General features: G+C 56.3%; 4 protein-coding genes across 6 annotated transcripts in view; all 4 read left to right on the plus strand.

Annotated features, from left to right (window-relative positions):
- The first annotated feature begins 119 nt into the window (after positions 1-119).
- Positions 120-4,469, plus strand: SYT8 (synaptotagmin 8). Its single transcript, XM_027459394.3, has 9 exons — positions 120-367; positions 1,700-1,828; positions 2,193-2,350; positions 2,673-2,768; positions 2,964-3,131; positions 3,263-3,430; positions 3,570-3,687; positions 3,800-3,933; positions 4,019-4,469. The coding sequence occupies exons 2-9, from the start codon at positions 1,717-1,719 to the stop codon at positions 4,250-4,252; spliced, it is 1,188 nt and encodes a 395-aa protein (XP_027315195.1). The 5' UTR covers positions 120-367; positions 1,700-1,716; the 3' UTR covers positions 4,253-4,469.
- A 938-nt stretch (positions 4,470-5,407) lies between these two features.
- Positions 5,408-15,113, plus strand: LOC113843797 (uncharacterized). Of its 3 annotated transcripts, XM_072038519.1 has the most exons (8): positions 5,408-5,942; positions 6,926-7,088; positions 8,019-8,116; positions 8,199-8,288; positions 9,076-9,245; positions 9,423-12,133; positions 13,835-13,864; positions 14,038-15,113. In XM_072038519.1, the coding sequence occupies exons 2-6, from the start codon at positions 6,982-6,984 to the stop codon at positions 10,272-10,274; spliced, it is 1,317 nt and encodes a 438-aa protein (XP_071894620.1). In that variant the 5' UTR covers positions 5,408-5,942; positions 6,926-6,981; the 3' UTR covers positions 10,275-12,133; positions 13,835-13,864; positions 14,038-15,113. The 3 variants fall into 3 exon arrangements, with proteins under 3 accessions (XP_071894620.1, XP_038036263.2, XP_027314508.3); XM_038180335.2 differs by lacking the exon at positions 14,038-15,113 and having other exon boundaries at positions 13,835-13,869; XM_027458707.3 differs by lacking the exons at positions 6,926-7,088; positions 14,038-15,113 and having other exon boundaries at positions 5,409-5,942; positions 13,835-13,869.
- On the plus strand, positions 15,075-16,920 carry TNNI2 (troponin I2, fast skeletal type). The gene is made up of 5 exons (XM_005019741.6): positions 15,075-15,248; positions 15,557-15,685; positions 15,895-15,984; positions 16,119-16,295; positions 16,623-16,920. The coding sequence occupies exons 1-5, from the start codon at positions 15,090-15,092 to the stop codon at positions 16,719-16,721; spliced, it is 654 nt and encodes a 217-aa protein (XP_005019798.2). The 5' UTR covers positions 15,075-15,089; the 3' UTR covers positions 16,722-16,920.
- Positions 16,921-17,842: 922 nt separating this feature from the next.
- Positions 17,843-19,256, plus strand: part of LSP1 (lymphocyte specific protein 1) — a 39,850-nt gene continuing 38,436 nt past the window's right edge. The window contains exon 1 of the mRNA XM_005019743.6: positions 17,843-18,068. Coding sequence (XP_005019800.3) covers positions 17,989-18,068 — 80 coding nt within the window. The 5' untranslated portion in view covers positions 17,843-17,988. The remainder of the gene's footprint in view (positions 18,069-19,256) is intronic.

Below are 19,256 nucleotides of genomic sequence, written 5' to 3' on the forward strand. Positions count from 1 at the left end.
CCAGGCTGGCCTGGAGGTTTGGGTTTGTCCCCAGCAGTGATGCTGGCCGGCTCGCTGCAGCCAGGAGCACAGGTTGTGCTTCCTGCTCAGGCAGGGAGTTCCCCACTGGCTTTTCGCCTGCGTGAGCACCGCTTGGGTCAGCAGTGAGGTGGGGCTGGCCGAGGAGCTCGGTTCCTGGGCTGGCAAAGCAGACTTTCCAGTTTCAGTTGTGCTGTGCACGGGGAAGTCACTGTCCCTGCTGTGCCCCCAGCCCCGTGCCTGGTGGGGACCTGTTTTATCCCACAGCATGTCCCTGCCACGTGCCGTGGCTGGAGCAGGAGCGCAAGCAGAGGGGAAGGGAGACTGAGGCTGGAAAGGAGACACCACGGTAAGTTTGGTTTTGGGATCCCGGTCAGCATGGGGTGGGGGAGAAGGACAGGGCTCCCCAAGTCCTTTTGCAGAAGCAAGGATGCTCGGTGCTCCCAGGTGGTGGCTGGGTTGTCCCCATTGCCCCCAAAACAGCAGTTTGAGTCACCTCACAGGGCTGGGCTGAGCTTTTTCCTTGTAACTGGGGCTGAAACCAGACAGCCATGGGGCTCTGGTGGGAAAAAACATGATAAAACATCTGAGCCTGTGTGGGGTGGGCATCTGCTTGCCCACGCTGCCACTGCCCGAAGCTGGAGCCTCCTGAATAATGAAGGTACATCACCAGGCTGCCGCTGCTTTCTGCACATGGGGACAGGGGAAACAGATCACTAAAACTCAATGGCGAGGCTGTGAGCTGAGCGTGAGTTTCCGATGACACCAATAGCCCAGAAGGCCCTGTGCAAGTCATTTAACCTGCATCCCGCTGCCCCAGCAGGGATAAAGAGCTCTCCTTCATCCCTGTGCCAGCCAGCAACAGAGCCCTGTTGTCTTAAAAAAATAATAAAAAAATAAAATTAAAGAGCATCCCTGTGCAAGGAGCCCTGCGGTGCTGGTGTGGCCAAGGTAAACATGTGCATACCTGCCGGCCCTCGTCACCATGCTGGGAAGAACACGCCCCGGGCCACGGTTCCTTAGAAGGTGGCCTCCAGGAGGCTGTGGAGAGTGTTTTCTTGTCCCTTTGGAGGCTTTTAGCATGAGATGTGCTCTCCTGCTGGCTCCTTCAACCCTAAGTCGTAGCAGCCCTGCTGCTGCTCATCATCCGAAGCAGGGAGAGAAGAAAGCTTAGGTTACAACAAAACGTTCATGCGAGGAGAGCCCATCAATTAAAATAATAATTATAAAAAACCAACACCAATTCTGGTTTAAATATGAAGCCTGCCCTTAATGCACGTCAGCGTTGCCATGTGCACCAGCCAGGCTGACGCAGTTTCCGAGCTGGCGTGGTGGCACTGCTGGCACCCATCATGTGGCCACCAGCCCTGCTGCGAGCGATGGTGCAAGCCCTGAGCCCTGCGAGAGGGCAGGGAAGGGCTGCAATGAAGTAAAGGAATTGGTCACGGAGGGGAGATGAGGATTAAATGAAAAACCAGCTCGAGCAGAGACCGTCCTGCCTGTGGGAACAGCTCTGCTCCATTTCACACCTCATTTCCAAAGCAGCCGAGCCCTAAATGCTTACTCTGGGCTTTATCTTAGGATTTTAATTGTGTTTACTCATTAAATCTCTGCGCCACCAGCAGCACATGTGCTCCTGGAAAGGAAATCCCCACCCTGTTCATTTTGTTTGCCTCCCCAGATCACCTGCACTTCTCCATGGCCAAGGCATTGAGGATCAGTGGGGCTACAGCCTCCCCGCTCCCCGGTAGCCCCGTGGCTACCACGGCTCCGCCGGGCTTCCTCAGTGGCTTCGTTGGCCGCATCCCGTGTGAGTACAGCTGGGGCTGCTCTTGTCCTGCTCCCTTGGGAAGCGTTATCCTAGGGGCCCTGCCTCTGTTTCAGGTTGCATCCTTTCCTCTCCCCCCTTACAAATCCTATTTTCCAAAGGGGTGTGAGGCCCACCATGGCCAGGGATGTTGCAGAGCAGCCCCACACCTCCCCAGGAGAGATCTTTGTCACCCATGTCAGGCACAGTCTCTGCCTGCAGCCTGCCAGTATTGGGTCTTTTCAGGATTTTAGGGTCAAGCCCCCCAAATGCAACTTTGTAATGCTGTAATGCTAGGAGGGGAATATAAATGCACTCTGCATGTTTTTGTTTGCTTTTAACTCTTCTGTCCACCTTGTTGCACCAGTACCCAGATGGGCACTCATCGCCGTGGCGCTGGCAGTGGCTATACTGCTCCTCCTCTTCCTCATCTGCATCATCAGGTGCTGCTGTGCCAAGAAGAAGCCCAAGAAGAAGGAGAAAGTCACCTTGCATGCCATCAGCAGCTCCACCACAGCCAGCCTTGTGCGTTCTGCTTTCCCCTCTTCCCCACCACCCTCCTAGCAGGAGGTTTGCCCTGTGCTGCCCATCGTCCCCCCAGGTCCCCAGAGTGGTGGGACTGGTTGTAGATGTGCAACCTGGGATTTCTGGAGGGGGGCTCTTTTAAACCTCACCTTTAGAGCATCTTGGTCTGCACGGTGCATTGTGCCTGGACAGACAGTGGGGACGTGAGCGCTCAGCTTGGTCCCCATGAGCTGGGAACAGAGCTGGGGGTCCCACCCATGCATGGGAACACACCTGAGCATTCGGGAGCCCACCATGAGGGATGTGCTAATCTCTGCTGCAGGTCCAGCCCGAGATGGAGGACCTGGAGCAGGGCCCGGAGCAGACGGGGCGAGGAAAGCTGCAGTACTCGCTGGAGTACAACTTCCACGCGCAGGAGGTGGGGCTGCTGTGAGGCTGGGCTCTTGCATGGTCCCTCCATGGCCCATCAGGACCCAGACATCCATCCCTGCTGTCCCTACCCTGCTGGCTTTCATGCTTACATGGTGTGGTGACATCTTCTCTGAGAGCTCGCTTGCTTTTCACCTCTCCCCATCGTCCTCCATGCGGTGACCTTGTGCATTGTTCTTTCAAGCTGAAGGTCGGCGTGAAGCAAGCAGCTGATCTGAAGGCCATGGACAACGGGGGCACGTCTGACCCTTATGTTATTGTCTACCTGACGTCTGACATGAGGAAGAAGTATGAGACCAAGGTTTACCGCAAGACCCTGAGCCCTGTCTTCAACGAGAGCTTCACTTTCCAGGTAGGACGCCCTGGCTGCTGATGGTTCCTTCATCCCATCGGGAGCAGTGCATGGGTGCTGCTCTCCAGGCAGGGAGATACTTTGCTGTCATTGTGTGTGTCACCCCATCCTTCATGGGTCCTCCCCTGCAGCTGCCCCAGGCAGAGGTGTCCGAGTCCACACTGGTGATGCAGATCCACGACTTCAACCGCTTCGCCAAGCACGACACCATTGGCGAGGTCCGCCTGCCGCTGGCCAGCGTCGACCTGCAGCACGTCATCGAGCAGTGGAGTGACCTGGCCATGGCCAGCAAAGTCGAGGTTGGTGGGAAAAGCCCCCGAGAGGGACATGTTGTTGTCCCTCTTGCCAACCTCTAAGGAGGTAAAGCTTTGGGTCTTGTCTGCCTCGAGAGCACCTCCTGTGCTGGGTACCCCTGCTCATTGCTCATGTCTCCATCAGCAAGAGCGGCTGGGAGACATCTGCTTCTCACTGCGCTATGTCCCCAGCACCGGCAAGCTGACGGTGCTCATCCTGGAAGCCAAGAAGCTGAAACGGATGGACTCCCATGGGCTGGCAGGTTGGCAGGGGCTGCTCATGCTCACGGCTCCCTACCTGGTGCTAATGATAGCACCAAGAGCTCTCAGGGCTTTGCAGATCTTGGTGTGGAACTGTCCCCTCTCTCTCCTCAGATCCCTTTGTCAAGGTGCATCTCATCCTGAACAGGAAGAAATGGAAGAAGAAGACAACAAGTGTGAAGAAAAACACCTTGAGCCCTTACTTCAATGAGGTGTTTGTGTTTGAGGTGCCTTTCAATCAGATTCAGGTGGGTTTCCCTGCAGTGCCCAGCTCTGAGCAGGTCCCTGGGCAGGTGCAGGTCCGACTGATGCTCTTTCTCCTGTCTCCACCAGAACGTGGATGTTGTCATCTCTGTCTGGGACTACGACAGAGTGACCAAGAACGAGCCCATCGGCAAACTCTTCCTGGGCTGCCGGGCCACGGGCAACCAGCTGCGGCACTGGTCCGACATGCTGGCCAACCCGCGCCGGCCCCTGGCCCAGTGGCACAGCCTGCAGCCCGCCGACGTGGTGGACAAAGCCCTGGGGCTGAAGTCCCACCTCAAGCTGCCCCTGGCCACCAGATAGAGGGGGTGAGAGCCCCAAATGGGTTGAGGGCTCTTCTTGACCAAGAGAGGAGCTGGCTGCTGGTGCAGCTCGTGCCCTGGGCAATGCCAGAGCAGGGCTGCTCTGCACCGGGGGGATGCTGGAGGGGAAGGTGTGGATATGGGTCCGGCTTGTCCCAGCCCCTCGCAGGCTGGGGGGACAAATACAGAAAGGTTCATTGGAAAACACCGAGTCCCTGGGTATTTTTTAAAGTTTTTAACTTAATTTTTGAGGGTTTTTAACTGAGACCAAGATCTTGAACCACCCTAAGAGGCTTGGGGGGAGAGGAAGAGGATGGGCTGATAAGGAAGGCATTGGAGACACAGGACTAACTCTTTACTGACTCTGTGATCAGCACACTTTGTGTCCTGGCAAGAGGCTAAAAGAAACAGCGAAATCAGCCCCTGGTTGTCCATGCAGCTTCACTCTTAGCCTGTTCCTGGCCTGACTTTGGCCCGTGCTGGGCTGTGCACCCTGAGATGTGTCCTGGGGGTTGCGACTCACCAGCAACCATCCCTAAGGACCCTGCAGTGCTGGCTCCATCCACCCCCATGTGGTCCTACAGAGCTGAGTCCATAGGGTTTTAACCCCAAACCTGGAGGTGCTGCTGGGGTGGGGTGGTGCTGAGCGTGCACCTTGTCCTCTTGCTTTTATGCTTTGGCCACCCTGTGCTGATGAAGGCTGGGCTGCAGCCCTCATCTCAGTTCAGGGTGGGTTTTGCATAGTCTGCTTGTGCTCCCCTGTCCTGCCTCGAGGGGCCTTGAGATAAATGTGGGATATGGAAGGAAAGATGCCTCCTGGGACAGGGTGGCTCCTCTGAGCCCTCTGCAGGTGGAAGCTCCCTGTGTTGGGCTAACTCCAAAGCCCAGGAGCCTCCTAGCTCCCCGAATTAGTATTTCAAGGAGCTAATAAGGGAGAGCCTCTTTGCTTCAGCTGAGAAGAGTTAAGCCAGATTGGCTCAGATAGTGCCTGACCCCTTCCCATTCCCACCTGAGGGGATTGCTCCTGCTCTGAAATGTTCTGGGAGAAAACCTCCCTTCTCCTGGCCTTCTGCATCAAAGCAGCCACAGCACGGCAGAGATTTGGGCTTGTATCACTGCATGTGGCCTCAAAAAACAAAAGGAAAGTAATTTGCACTGGGCAGCCTGTGGGAAGCCGTGGGCTCTGGAGGGGGAGAGCCCCAAGCATTAATGAAGAGCCATTAATATTGAAAAGCGGTTAATCTGCAATTATCCCCGGCTCCGCAGAGTGACTACGAGAGAGTTAAACAAATACGGTGAAGCTGGAGAAGATTATGGAAGCTCTCGATAGAGATTAATGACCTGAGCTTAACTATAAAAAGCCACCATGTCTGCTGTTTAATAAATGTTACCCGGGCTTCGCTGCGGCCGTGGTGAGGGGAGGAATGACAGGGTTGTTTTGGGATGGCTGTGACAAGGAGAGTGGGGCTTCTGCTGGGAAAACAGCATCATCTGGCTGCCCTTAAGGAAATGGAGGAGGAAATCAGTCACCTGAGAAATGCTTGCAAAAGGACACTGGGTGAATTAAACCCTCAGCCTTAAACCGAGCTGGGAGGGGCTCTGCAGAAGGGAGCAGCTCTGGGGGAGATTTTTGGGGCAGCTGGGGACCCCGGGAGCGAGCACCCAGCTGGGCAGGCTCCGTGCTGCCCCAGGTGAGCCTCGGGGAGGTACAGAGCCACCGGCAGAGGTGTTTGCTCAAGAGGGAAAGGTGCCTGGGTGGGGATAGTATCCACTCAGCTCTGGCTTTTAATGCCCTGCCAGGGCTGCTTTCTAGCTCTGGTGTTGCTTTTCCCTCTCCTTACATCCCCACCAACACGTCCCCATGGCCCGTTGTCCCCCTGCCCACCCCATGCCTCCTGCCCAAGCGATGTTCCTGGGAGGGCTGAGCGTGGAAATGAGCCTCAGGAGGAGGGTGCCCTGGTGGAAGGCGCAATGGGGAGCACTGCTGGGTGAGAGGGAAACCAACCTCAGCCTGTGCCTGTGCTGGATTCCCGTGTCTGCATCTAGAGGGCAGGGCAGGTACGTGCTGGGATCTGGGGCTTGGCCATCTGTGCTCCCAGCCAGAGCTTGGCCTCCTCATGAGGTCTCCTTCTACAAATGAACACTGGCTCTGAGCAGGACCTCGCTCCGGATCTAACCCCGCTGGTGGCCATGCCCTGGGCTGGGGCTGCAGCAGGCGACCTCCAGGAGTCCCTCCCCAGTGAATTATTCCCTCACTCAGTGATTTTATGATTATTGGTCCCTGTGCTTTAGGAAACCAGCCTGGAGAGCTGTACCAGGCGAATGCTGAGCATTATACATGCTTGTCACCATTCGTCTGCCGTGAGACAAAAATGATTATGGGCTGTCATCGTTCAGCCTGGCTATGTGCTGGCTGTCCTCCAGCCTCAAAATTTTTTTTTTTTGGCTGGTCTCACAGTTTTTGAGCACTGGAGACTATCTAAGCTTCTCTCACAAGGAGTAAGTGTGCCCATTTTATAATGATGCTAGTTAATGAATATTTATCTCAAAAACCTATGGTGAAACTTTGCCACGCAAAGAGTTCCTCCTCTAAAACTCCCGAGCTCCTGGGTTTACAGGGCGTTATGCAGGCTGTAGGTTTTTTTCTTTTACAGTACATTTTTTGTGGTTTCAGAGAGAAAGAAAGTTGATTTTAAAAATAAATAAATAAATAAAAATGCCAAGAGCGGGATGCTTCCCGAAACTACATCTCCCAGGCTGCCCCGCTGCTGCTGCTCCCTGGGGTGCGAGACGGGGGTCCCGGCCCCACAGGCGCTGGCATCGTGCCCCTGCCCACGGTAAAGCCCCAGGGCTGGGCGTGGGGGGTGTTTTGGGGCAGGGTCCCGAGCTGTGTGGGGCTGCTGCTGTGGGGAAGGGGGATTGGGAAGAGCTGGGGGGCACGGGAAGGAGGGAGGAGCGGGGGTCTTTGTGCTGGACTGCGAGCGGGGGGAGCGGGCCTGCCCTGGGTGAGGCTGCTGGTTTCTTGGAGGGGCAGGGAGCCCTTTCCCGACCCCCTTCACTTTTTCCCATCCTCTGCCCTTTCCCCATCCCCTTCCCCTCCGGGTGCTTCCGATAGCTGGGTGCTGTGCTGCCGGCACCCTGTGGCTCGTAGTTTGTGGCTCATAGTTTGTGCCTTGAGGCACGCAGGTATCTGAAGAAAGGGGTGCATGGGTCTGTGAGCTGTAAAGGTTTTACGCCCGGATTCTGGGGGCAGCTAGCTTGACCCATGTGCAGAGGTTTCTCTAGGGTTGTACATTCAAGGGAATTAAAAGACTGAGTGCTGGGACATCAAATATTTGCATTGATAAAACTGACCTCTTTGGAGGTGCTGAACAATCACTGTTCTGCTGGCTTCTGGAAGCCGTCACCTTTTCATCCCACTTTCAGAAATACTTGCCTTTAAATTGCAGATAATGAAGGTTTTTAAAGTGTCCTATCCCTTGCCCCTTTTCCTATCTCTACTCCCACTCGTTTTCCCACTGTGACTGCCTGCTCCTGAGGCTCTGGTATCTGGGGCTGTTCCTGCCCCAGCCTGGGCTCACGTTGCTCCTGGATCACTCATGCCATGGAGGTGTCCCCAGGAGCACCTCCACCATGGGATGCCTCCATCCTGAACACCCCAGGGCTGATAATGGGGGTGCAGAGATCACCCTGCTCCCTCACAGCTCCTTCTATCTCAGCTTTGTAGGCAGAAAGAAACCCAAACCTCCTGCTTCTCCATATTTCAGGCTTGGCAGCATGGAGCCCCCGGAGAAGCAGCACAAGGACCTTGTGGCCGTCATGCTGGAGGGCAGAAAGTGCCCCCTGAAGAAGAAGGGCGTCACAGGTGAGTGGGTGCCTGCCTCCAGTGACTTCTCAGCTGGGTGCGGAGTTTTTCAGCACTCTGTGCTCATCCCTTCCCTCCCCAGGCCGAATCATGGAGCACCTCCAGAGGACCTTGCAGAGGCCCATCTCCTGGCGGCTGTCTTCTCCCGTGGCTCTCCCGCGGTGTTGCACAGGTGGGTGAGGCTGCCAAGGGGCTTCATCACTGCTGTTTTTTCTAAAAATGTGTTTTCTTGGCTCACGTGGTACTTGGGGAAAAAATAAAAAGCACCAAACAATAACAAAACCACGTGTGAAAAAACAACAGTGGGGTCGAAGTGGATAATTTCTAAAGGATCATAACTGATGTGGCCACTGGTTTGCAGGGCAGTTGCTAACCTTGGGGAGGGAAGTGCTTTATGCTCTATTGCCTTTGTTTTTGATCTCAGTTGCCACTTCACATTATGTTATTACTTTTACTCTAACAAAGTATTCTTGCTGCAGCCTCATTTTGGCGTGGAGAGCCTGAAAGCCATTTTGGGTGTGGAGGCATGCTGAAACCTTACTCATTTAATCACACGGAGGTCTCAATCTGCTCTCCAGACATGTCCTGGCTCCTGCTCTGGTCTCTAGCAGGCTCTGAGGTCGTGCAGACACAGGGACACCGTGCCCAGGTGTCAGGTCGCTGCAGTAATTCTACCCTGGGGCAGGCTCGGTGGGAATGCCAGATGGATCACCTCCTGGGTACATCAGTGCTGGTCCGAGGGGTTAGCTGTTGGCTTTTCCAAGGGCAGGAGCTAAGGCACCTTCTGCCTAAGTGCACGTGATGGCAGTGGGAAAAGCTCCAGCGAGGAGTGAGCCCTGAGCTCAGGGCCCCTCACCTTGGCTCTCAATGTGTCCTCTCCATCGCTGGAGGCAGGTTCAGAGGGCAGATGTTGCTGCTGCTCATGAAAGCCCTTGTGTTGACTTGTTCTGTTCCTCCAGGCTCTTGCCCAAACCTGATGACGAGTAACAGTGAGGCACGAGGAGAGAAGCCCGGGGAGGTGGTGTCTGCAGCCCCGCAGCCTGGCAGGACACCCCGGTCACCCCGCTGGTCACCGTCAGCAGGAAGGGATGGCCCCAACCAGGGCTGGCGGAGTGGTCTGGGGGTCCAGGTGGGCACCTGCTGCATGCCCGTATCTCTGCTGGGTGTTCGAGTACTGGGGATGTGCAAGGCCCTCAGGGCTCTATTGTCTGTGGGTGGGTTGGGGTCCCAATGCCTGCTCGCGTCTCCTTGCCCGAGCAGCTGAGTTGTGTTTCTGCGCTCTCACCGGTCCTTCCCTGTCTTGCAGGTGGAGGAGGCTGATAGCAGACCAGCCGGCAGTGTGGGCTCCCCAGTTCTGGCATCCCTTCCTTGTGCCCTCAGACCCAGCCCCTCCCCTCCTTCTCTCCTGCCTCATCCATCGCCCTCCCCTCCCGAGGCCAAGCTTGCCAGCCGCTTCCCCCTCTTCTCACCGCTGTCACAGGGCTCTGGGCCTGGCTCCATCCCTCTGCCCTGTGCTGGCCCCAAGAAACCTCACAGAGGGAGCTGGAAGAAGAAGAACCCGCATCCCAAAGAACACCCTGGCCCCAGCCCAGAGGAGCCTGCACATTTCCCCTTCGCAGGACCCATCATTGCCCGGATAACCGACTGCATCTACCTGGGGAACCTCAACGCTGCCTACAGCGGGCGGGTGCTGTGCACGAATGGCATCGACAGCATCATCGACGTGAGCTCCCTGCCCAGGGACCGCAGCCTGAGCATCATCCCCTGCACCTGCGGCCGGGCAGGCCTCAGGCACAGCTGGCCGCGGCTCAGGGTTGACATCAGGGCTTCCCTGCATGGGGGTCATCACGAAATAGGGCAGCCCTGCTTCCTGGACATCAACGAGTGCATCGAAGCCTCGGTGGAGAAAGGGAAGCGTGTCCTCATCCACTGCAGGGATGGTTACTCTTTAGGTCCTACTTGTGTCATCCAGTACCTGATGGTCAAGCACAGCATGGGACTGCTGGCAGCCTACGGGTTTGTGAGGGCACGGTACCCGCTGAACATCCAGGAGTGCCATCAGGACTTGCTGGTGGCTTTGGAGATGTCCCTGCAGCCTGGCACTGCCAGCTTGGCGTGCCTGAAGCACTCCCTGTCGAGGAAGATGGCGTGGAGCTAAATGGGATATGGTGGCTGTGCTGTTTGCCAGCAGCCCCACAGGAGAAGAGCCAAAAGGAAAATAAAATGAACCCCATCTCATGGGGAAAGAGAAAACCGTAGCTGTCGGGTGTGTAGGACAGTGATGGCACAAGATGCAAAGGTGATGGCTTTGCTTTGCAGCAGCTCCTAGGGGCTGGTGTTGACAGACATAAAGCTTGGGGAGCTCCTGGGGACATGCCAGAGAGAGAGGGGATGTCCTGGGCAGGGTGGGAGCTACATGAGGAAGCTTCCTCAGTCACGCTGCAGAGCTTTTACAATCAACACTACTGCTGTTGGGCTGCTATTTTTTTTTATTTTTTTTTTTTAATTTTTTCCCCTGATAATATCATCCTTGGAAACAAGGCCTAAGGTCTCCTGGTGTCGTGCTGGACAAGTCACCGCATGGCCCCTGCCCACTTGATGCTACCAGGGTGCTGAAGAGGAGAAAACCCAGCTCCTTGGGCATGGGGACCTCTTGAACCCACCACCCTCTGGCTTTGATCTCTCATCCAAGAGCTGCTGTCTGGCAGGCCAGCAGGGGCCAGGATGGGTGTAGTTCTGTGGGGGGCTGAAGAAAATGGCTGCAGACACTTTGGAAAGAATAATAAAATGTTGGTTTAACTTTAGGGTCAAGTGTGGCTCTCCTGGGGTATGAAGGAAAAGTGAAGTGGCTAAGCTGGGCCTCGCTGGGTGATCTCTGCTGCTGACTGCTTGGGGTGGCTGCTGTCTGTTCCCAAATGCACTCACTGCACTCTCTGTTCTTTATTTTTCTGAGAAGCTGGCTTTAGCTGGGCCAAGCAGATACCCCAGGAGGGCTTGTGGGTATTTCCCAGCTAGAGGCCAGCACCAAGTGACACCGACACTCCTGCCATGGCAGGATTGTGATGATTTCACTACCCGAGCCATCTAGCTCTCAATGTGTGAGGGACTAATCCTGAGCAAACGCAGCCTCGCCCACACAGGACCCCAAAGCAAGACCCCATCCCCATCTGGGGCTTCTTTGGCAGTGCTGCTCGTGTGATGCTACAGGCAGGCTGCAGCAGCGGATTTGCTGCTATTTGTGTGATGTCTGAGAGGAAAATTAGTCCTGACCGTGTCTGAATCTGCTCAAAATCCCTTGGCTGACAGCGGAGGGAGCGCCTGGTCTGTGGGAGGAGGGCAGGAGCTGTTTGGGCTCTTGTCTCCATGGGATCCCCTGCACACACACACACACACACTGCATGTGCTCTGGATGGGGCTGGTGAATATTTCCAGAGCCATTTCCATCTGCCTTTTGCTTGGGCTGTGGGGATGTGGGTGTGAGGCACCCCTCAGCAGCCTTGGGGTTGCCTTTCTTGCTGGTAGCGCGAGGCTGCTCCCCATGTGCTGCAGGGAGCCAGCAGCAGGCTTTGGGTTTGGTTTTTAAATAAATATATAGTTGTGATGAAATATTTCACACGAGGAGGAGCTGCGAATGTTTCCCTGTGTGGTAACTGAGGCTAAAAGAAGATGCCAGTGCCGGATGGCTCCCTCAGGGATGGCTCTTCCACATGCTGCCGGTGGTTGGTTTTTGGGGGGGCGATGCAGGATCCGCAGCCTCCTTCCAGCAGCGTTCCCCAAGGGCAGGCAGAGCTGCTCCTCTCCCGAGGGGCTGCCTCGCCTGCCCCAGCCAAGGGAGGTGCACCGGGGACTCTTGCACATCATTGGTCTGAGAAGGTCTCCATGCCCTTAAAGAGAAGGTGGATTTTCTGCTGAGCCACCCGAGAAGCCCTTTTATACCTCCTTACTCAGCCAGCTGCTTCGGCTCGCCAGTCAGTCCTGGCCGGCCAGCGGGGCTCTCTCTTTCTCCTGTGGATTTGGGTGAGCTGCTTTGCATGTCTCTTACTGACTGGCTTGCTCTGCAGGGGGTGACGGGGAAGCAGGTTCGCTCACATGAGTTTTGGGGAGGTGAAGGCCGGGTGGGGTGACCTGCTGGGGGAATTGGGGGTGCTGACAAAGCCACCTCCGTCCTCTGCCTGTTGGAGAGGGTCTGGCATCGGGGAGCCTCCCTCTGTCTTTCCCAGCTGCCTTTTCTTTTTGCTTTCATCCTCACTTGGTTTTGCTCTCTGCCCTAAGCCCCCTAACGCTGACTTCTCTGGGACCACAGGAAAAAGCATCCTCAGCTGTGGCACCCCGCACCAATCCCCACTCACACCCCTCCGCTCCATGCTGCCCTTTTCTCCCCCCAAATCACCCTTGCCACCGGGAGACCCCCAAAACAAGGACCGTCATCCAGACTGGCAGCACCATAGGGATGATTTTCAGCCCAGCCTGGCGTTGCCTCCTCCCGTCCTTGGTGCTCGCAGTGCAGGGTGCAGGGACGCTGGCAAAAATAGCTCCTGCTCCTCATCCACCTGCGGTGGTGGCTGTCGCCCTGCGTCGCCCCGACCTCCCCGAGTCACGGGGCCTGGCACCGGGGCCAGGCTGCCGTCTGAGGAGACAGCTGCAGCTCCTTGTGCAGCTCCCCGGCCATTTTTAGAAGCACTTTTCTCCCCCCCCCCCCGCCCCTTCCCAGTAATGTGATGGGCCCGCACATTTTCCAGGATAAAGTTTCCTGGGGGAGCTTGGCCCTGCAGCCTGTACCTCCTCCCTCGGGCACCGACCCCGTTAACGCTTCACCTCCCAGGCGTGCGGGTTGCAGTGTTTTGGGGGATTGTCTCCTCTGCAAGGGAGCAGCTTCCTTTGGGCTTGGCCAATGTTCCTGCGTCCTTCCATCAGCAGACACAAGCAGGAAATATTGCTCTGATAGAAAAACGCAATTACATTTATGGGGAAAAAATTGCAGCATGATGTTCAAAGGTACTTTTCCCTCTCTTCCCGAAGACGCTGTGTTGTGCCTGTAAAATTCCCACTTCCAGCAAATGCAAAAAATCCTCTGATGAAGCTGTTCATACCTTCACCAGCTCAGCAAGAGCTCTCAGCCCTGTGTCCCATTATCTGTGCATGCTCCATTACCTGATGCAGACATGTGCTGGCAGCAGCATCCTCCAATGTCCTTGTCACTTGTGGCTGCTGCCTGGCTCCATTCCCAGTGCCCAAAGCCTTCGTGGTCTTTGGGGTATGTCTCCTCCACGAAGCGTGGCAGTGCTGTTTTCCCCATTAGTAGACAGGGAGGTTGAAGCTCGAAATAGCCATTTAGTTTGCTACAGCCCTATGTGATAAGAGCTGTATGACAGAGTCAAGTGGCAGACATAAACTAGTCTTCCCCCCTCTTCCTTCATTGCATAAAGTGGCATCTTGGGGGCCAAGGAAGAATCACCCCTGCAGGGCTCGCCGTCACAATCCCTTTTTCTGGCCTGGCACCGCTTGTCCCAGTGCAAATGTAGCCGTGAGCTGGCACGTGCTTGCCTCTCATCTACAAACCTCAGCCTAGTTCCCCTTGAGACGGGAATTTGGAGAAGTTGGGACAAACCCCTTCCTCTTTTTCTTTCTTTGTCTCGGCTAATCTTGCTTTGTTTCTCAACGCAAGAAAGCCAACACCAGCATGAATAATTGTAAATTATTTTTTGGTTTTCATTGCAGGCTCACAACCATCTAAAGCAAGATGTCTGAGTAAGTTCCCATTTTCTCTCTCTGCTGTGTCGCTGGCCTTTAAACACTTTCATCCAGCTGCCAGCTTTTTACACTTGTTAAGATGCATCTGCTTGTTTCTGACTGGGATGCTAACTGCCTTTTCTCCCCTTTCTCTTCCTCCCCGTCCTTGTCTGCCTGCCCTACCTGACCAGTGAAGAGGTAAGTGCGTCCTGCTGGGGCTTTGCCTTCAGCCATGCTCAGCCCTGCAGCCCTCGCCTCGCAGCTCCTCCGTCATGAAGGCGGCTGCACCTCCTCCGCCAGCCGGAGGGTGCTGAGGGGACACTGGGGCAGGGATGGCCTTGAGGTCCAGGGATGGCTGTGGAAATGCAGGGCAAGGGTTTTGCCATGGCAGAAGGAGGGGTTCCTGCACCAGGCTGCCTCCAAGTCAGCACTAGACCCCAAACTCCCCTCAGGTCGCTGCAGGAGCCATGGCAATGAGGACCAGGTGCAGGGTCAGCCCCATAGCACCTCTGAGCAAGCTGCTCCATCCTCCATCTCCCCACACACCCAACACAGCACGAGGCAGAGCTTGTTCTCACTTAGAGAAGAGGATTTCAGGGCAGTGCACAAACCCTGTACCACAGTGCTGATGTCCAGCAGGTGCTCTGACTGCCCACTAAGCCCAGTGGGAAGGCCAGGAGGGCACTCTTTGCTAAGGCAGCACTTCTCAGATGGAATTTAAGCCCTGTGCTTGGAGTCCTCAAGGACTCTGAGCCCATGCCCAGAACCTTATGAGCAAGATCCCACTGGTCAGTGATGCATTGCATCTCTGCGCTGGATGCCTTTTATCTGCAGAGCCCTTGGCTTCTGTCAGGAGGGCCTTAGCACCATCTGTACATGCAAAACCTGCCAGATTTGGTTGCAGTTCACTCCGCAGATCCTTATCCACTTCCTCCTGTACGTAGCAGACCAACACCCAAGCGCTGCTTCCTACTCGCCCACATCTGCATGTCGGATGCAGGGTGCATTTCCCCTGCCCCAGCCGCGCTCAGGCTCGCTCTCCTCTGGCTGAAGGGCTGAGGACACAGCTGCAGTGCCGTGGTGGACCGAGGCTGTGGTTTCTCCTCTGAACAGGAGACCTGCTGATGCTGATCTAGTGCACTGTGGGTACAAAAGGCAGGAGAGCTCTCCCAGGCTCGCCAAATCGTGAGGGTTTCATGCAGCTGAGAGTGCATTGCATTTCTTACCTGGCATCGCAGGGAGGATGAAGCTGGTTTGGGGACCAAATGTGGGTAAAGCCACGGGGTTGTATGGGGAAAGGAAATGCATGGGGGAATGTACACACTGTAACCTTCTTTTCTATCATTTTTCCTTCCTACAGAAAAAGAGGAGGGCAGCCACTGCCCGGCGGCAGCACCTGAAGGTAGGTGACACTGCTGGGCGAGCTGTGTCCCGACTGTACCGTCTCCCACTGCGAGCAGCTCCTAGGCACTTTCCTGCCTGGGAAAGGCCACGATGCATGATGTGAGGTTCCCTGTGCACTTTTTTGCCCCTTACCAGGGAGCCTTCTGCACAGCAGGACTCTGGTGCTGGGGGAGGCTGGAGCCAGCATCCCCCTGAGCTTCTCAGAAGTTCCCCTGAATCCCCACTGTGTGGGATGTGGGTGGTTTGGCCATGGGGAGCTTCCTTTTGCTCCAACCCCACACTGAACTCCCTCCTGTTGCTTTGCAGAGTGCTATGCTCCAGCTTGCTGCCACTGAAATAGAAAAAGAAGCAGCTGCTAAGGAAGTGGAAAAGCAAAACTACCTGGCAGAGCACTGCCCTCCTCTGTCCCTCCCAGGATCCATGCAGGAACTCCAGGTAAACACCTCTTTCACCCTTACACCCTGCAGGCCACCCTTCACCATCTGGGATCAGATGGTCTTGAATGATGGCCTGGTCCTCCTCCAGCCTTCGGGATTTTCGGAGGCAGAGGGGTCTTTCAGAGACAGAGGAGAAGGAAAAGGTCTGGCGGGAGGAACCACGTGCATGTCCTGGTACTCAACATCCCTCTCCATTTTTCCTCCCAGGAGCTGTGCAAAAAGCTGCATGCCAAGATCGAGTCAGTGGATGAGGAAAGGTACGACACAGAGGTGAAGCTACAGAAGACTACCAAGGAGGTGAGCATCCCCCGGGGCCATCCAGCAGCTGCCTCAGCAGAGCCTCTGGCTCATCCTTCCTCCCTCCCCATGCCTCTTGCTGGTGCATGAAGCTCACGCTGGGCTGTCTCTGCCCCTTCTTCTCCTCTCCGCAGCTGGAGGACTTGAGCCAGAAGCTGTTCGACCTGAGGGGCAAGTTCAAGAGGCCACCCCTGCGCCGGGTGCGCATGTCGGCAGATGCCATGCTGCGCGCCCTGCTGGGCTCCAAGCACAAGGTCTGCATGGACCTGCGGGCCAACCTCAAGCAAGTCAAGAAGGAGGACACGGAGAAGGTACCCATTCCCTCTCCCACACGGGCATCAGCCCCTGATTTTGGGAGCTGATGCCTCCCTGCGTGATAGACAAGGTGGGGGGTGAGGGTCCTTCCTGCTCCATAATTCTTCTCCTAGCTCCCAGTGTCAAAAATGTGGCATGCGGCCCCAAAAGACGTACAGGAGGAGTGGAATTGGGCTCCTCCATCTGACATGGGGTTGTCCAGGGGAGATGAAATGTTAGGGAACCTGTGGTGAGGTTTCCATGGCCAGAGGGGTGAAGGGGCTGTGCTCGGGGGGTATTTCACCCTGCGGAGCCATCTCACCATGTGCCCATCCCTCCTGCAGGAGAAAGACCTCCGCGATGTGGGCGACTGGAGGAAGAACATCGAGGAGAAGTCCGGCATGGAGGGCAGGAAGAAGATGTTCGAGGCCGGCGAGTCCTAAGCACTGCTGTCTCCACGCCTGCCATTCCCACCCTCCTCCATCCCCTCCTGACATGGCCGTGGCCATGGCCACCTTCCCCTACCCCCGGCCCCAACACATCCTCGCCATGCATCGAGCCCACCGGCCGGGTGCTGTTTCCCTGGTTTTGTGCAGAGCTGCAGTCTGGAAGCAGCGGTGTAAATAAAGCTTTGGTGGGAGAGGGGGATGTCGCCTGCCGTGCTAGGGACGGGGAGGCCCCGTGCTGTGGGACCACCCTGGGGATGCACATCTCCAGCAGGAGGCTGCCTTGGCCTGGTGTGCTCGGTGGGCAGCAGCACGGGATGCTCCCCTGCTGCCCTCCTCGTGGTCTCCATCTCGTGGTGACGGAGTAGGAAGGGACATTTCCTCTCTCCTAAGATCTGTCCTCTGACCCCATCGCAGGAGCTGCCATGCCTGGGCACTGCTTGGGCAAGCAGAGGAGAGGGCTGGGGGTTTTGGGGTGGTGAGGAACTTATCTGCCAGAGGAAGGAAGTGGGTGAGGCCACGGCACGATGCCATCGCCTGCTCTACCTCCTCCTGCTTCTGCTTGTTCCCCAGCGGGGGCCAAGTGGGGGCCAGGAGGTGATGGCCCCATGCTGGGCGCTTCTTGGTGGCCTCTTGGTGGCTCTGGTCACTCCTTGCACTGGTGGTCATGCCCATGGTGCTGTGCTGTGGCTCCTCTCCATGTGGGGTGATGGCTGGGGGGCAGGAGCTCTCAGCCCAGGCACGGGGGGCGCGCAGCCTGTGTTGGTGGTGCAAAGCAGCCACCCCCAGGGCTGCAGGGGATGCTCAGCACCCGGAGAGGAGCAGGCTATTGCTGTGAGAGGTGTGAAATCCAGACCACCTCTGTGCCATGGTGATGGTGCCCCACGCACCACAGGGTGCTGCGGTTCAGGGCTGCAGGATGTCCCCATATGAGCTGTGCCAGCACCAGGGGTGGCCCTGGGGAGCGGTGGGTTGCCCTTCTCCCTGCTGGGGGGGATGTCCACGCTCCTCCCTTCCCCTTCAGTCTTTCTTAGCGCTTCCCTCTTTCGAGGCTGCCGACAGAGGCGAAACCTTAAAATAATCTGAACCTTTTTTTAAAAAAATATATAATTTGCCTTCTCCCATCCCCCCTAAACCCACAAAGTTTCCGGCACAGCTCACTTCTGCCCAGCGCAGGAAGAGCGAAGCGGCGGCAGCAGCACCCTTGTGCACCGTCCCCCCAGCCCTGAGCCGTCCCCAGGGCACTGTGCCGGACAGGAGGGAGATGTCGGACTCAGAGGAGTGCCACCAGGGTGCAGAAGGAGAGGACCAAGTGGGAGATGAATCCCACCAGGAGAGCGAGAGGTGAAGCCTGGGGACTGGGGAGCCCAGCGGAGATGAATCTGGGAGGATGGGGAGCTGGGAGGGGAGGTGTTGGGGGGAAGGAATGTCATGGGGCCAGTATGAGAATGATCCATGGGACGTGAAGGTGATCAGATGCCCTGGCAGGGTTTTGGTGAAGCCCTTCAGCTATGGATAGACTTAGATTTCCTAAAGGTCCCATCTCCTTTGAACTTCAAAGCCGCTGGGGGGGTTGGTCCAGTGGGGAACCTGGACTCCCATGCAAGCTCAGCGAGGGGTCTGGCTCCAAGACTGGGGCCTGCCATGGTGCCCCACAGTTGAAATCAGCCCCATCTTTAAGGCAAATTGGGGCAGAGCCTGCTGCAGGATGTGTCCTCTCTCTGTGCGCATGGGTGGATGACTTTGGTGGGAAGGAGATGGGAGGCTGGAGGGATGCCCAGACCCCTCACAAGAGGGATCCCCCTTGCAGGAGGGATGCTCAGACCCCTTTTGCTCTCACCTGATGCCTTTGCCATGGCTTGTAGGACCATGCTCAGGATTTGTGACACCAGCAGCTAACGTGGCTGTGGGATGGGGCTGGGAGGTGGCGCTGCCTTGGTGGTCTGATTTCTGTTTGTGTCCGCTACGCCTCTAAACTGAATTAACCTGGACATTTTTCAGGCTGGCTGCTGTCTTTTGTCAGCTTACACATCTCCCCGTTCCTCTGGTCTGCTTTGTTGCTTTATCAACAGATTGTGATTTTACAGTCTGTTGTACTCTGTACTTGTGCTCTGGTCACTCCACAGCAGGCAGCTTTCCATAGGGGTTAAGGGGAAAGAGACCAGCAGCAGCGACCAAACTGCATCTGACTGCAATAGGGGGAGGCAGAGGTAAGCTTGGCCGAGGAATCTCACAGAAGTATTCAGATTTGGATGCAGCCAGGTTGAGGCTGAGCATCCCTGGAGCCTGGGGGTTGCCTGATTTTCTCCTCCAGCTTCAAAGCTCACATTAGCATTTCTCCGCAAGGCTGCTGAAAGGCAGCACACTTCATGTCGAGAGAAAAAAACACCCCTGAGTGACAAGGAGAGGGGAAAGGTGTGTCATCTCCTACCGCTGACGGCTGCACTGAGTGTTTGGGCTGACACCTGACAGCAATTAGCCCTGGCTGAAGGCTTGACTGGAGGCTTCAAAAAGGTGCTGGAGCCGCAGTGC

The sequence above is a fragment of the Anas platyrhynchos genome, chromosome 5 (assembly GCF_047663525.1).
Source record: "Anas platyrhynchos isolate ZD024472 breed Pekin duck chromosome 5, IASCAAS_PekinDuck_T2T, whole genome shotgun sequence".
NCBI lineage: Eukaryota > Metazoa > Chordata > Aves > Anseriformes > Anatidae > Anas > Anas platyrhynchos.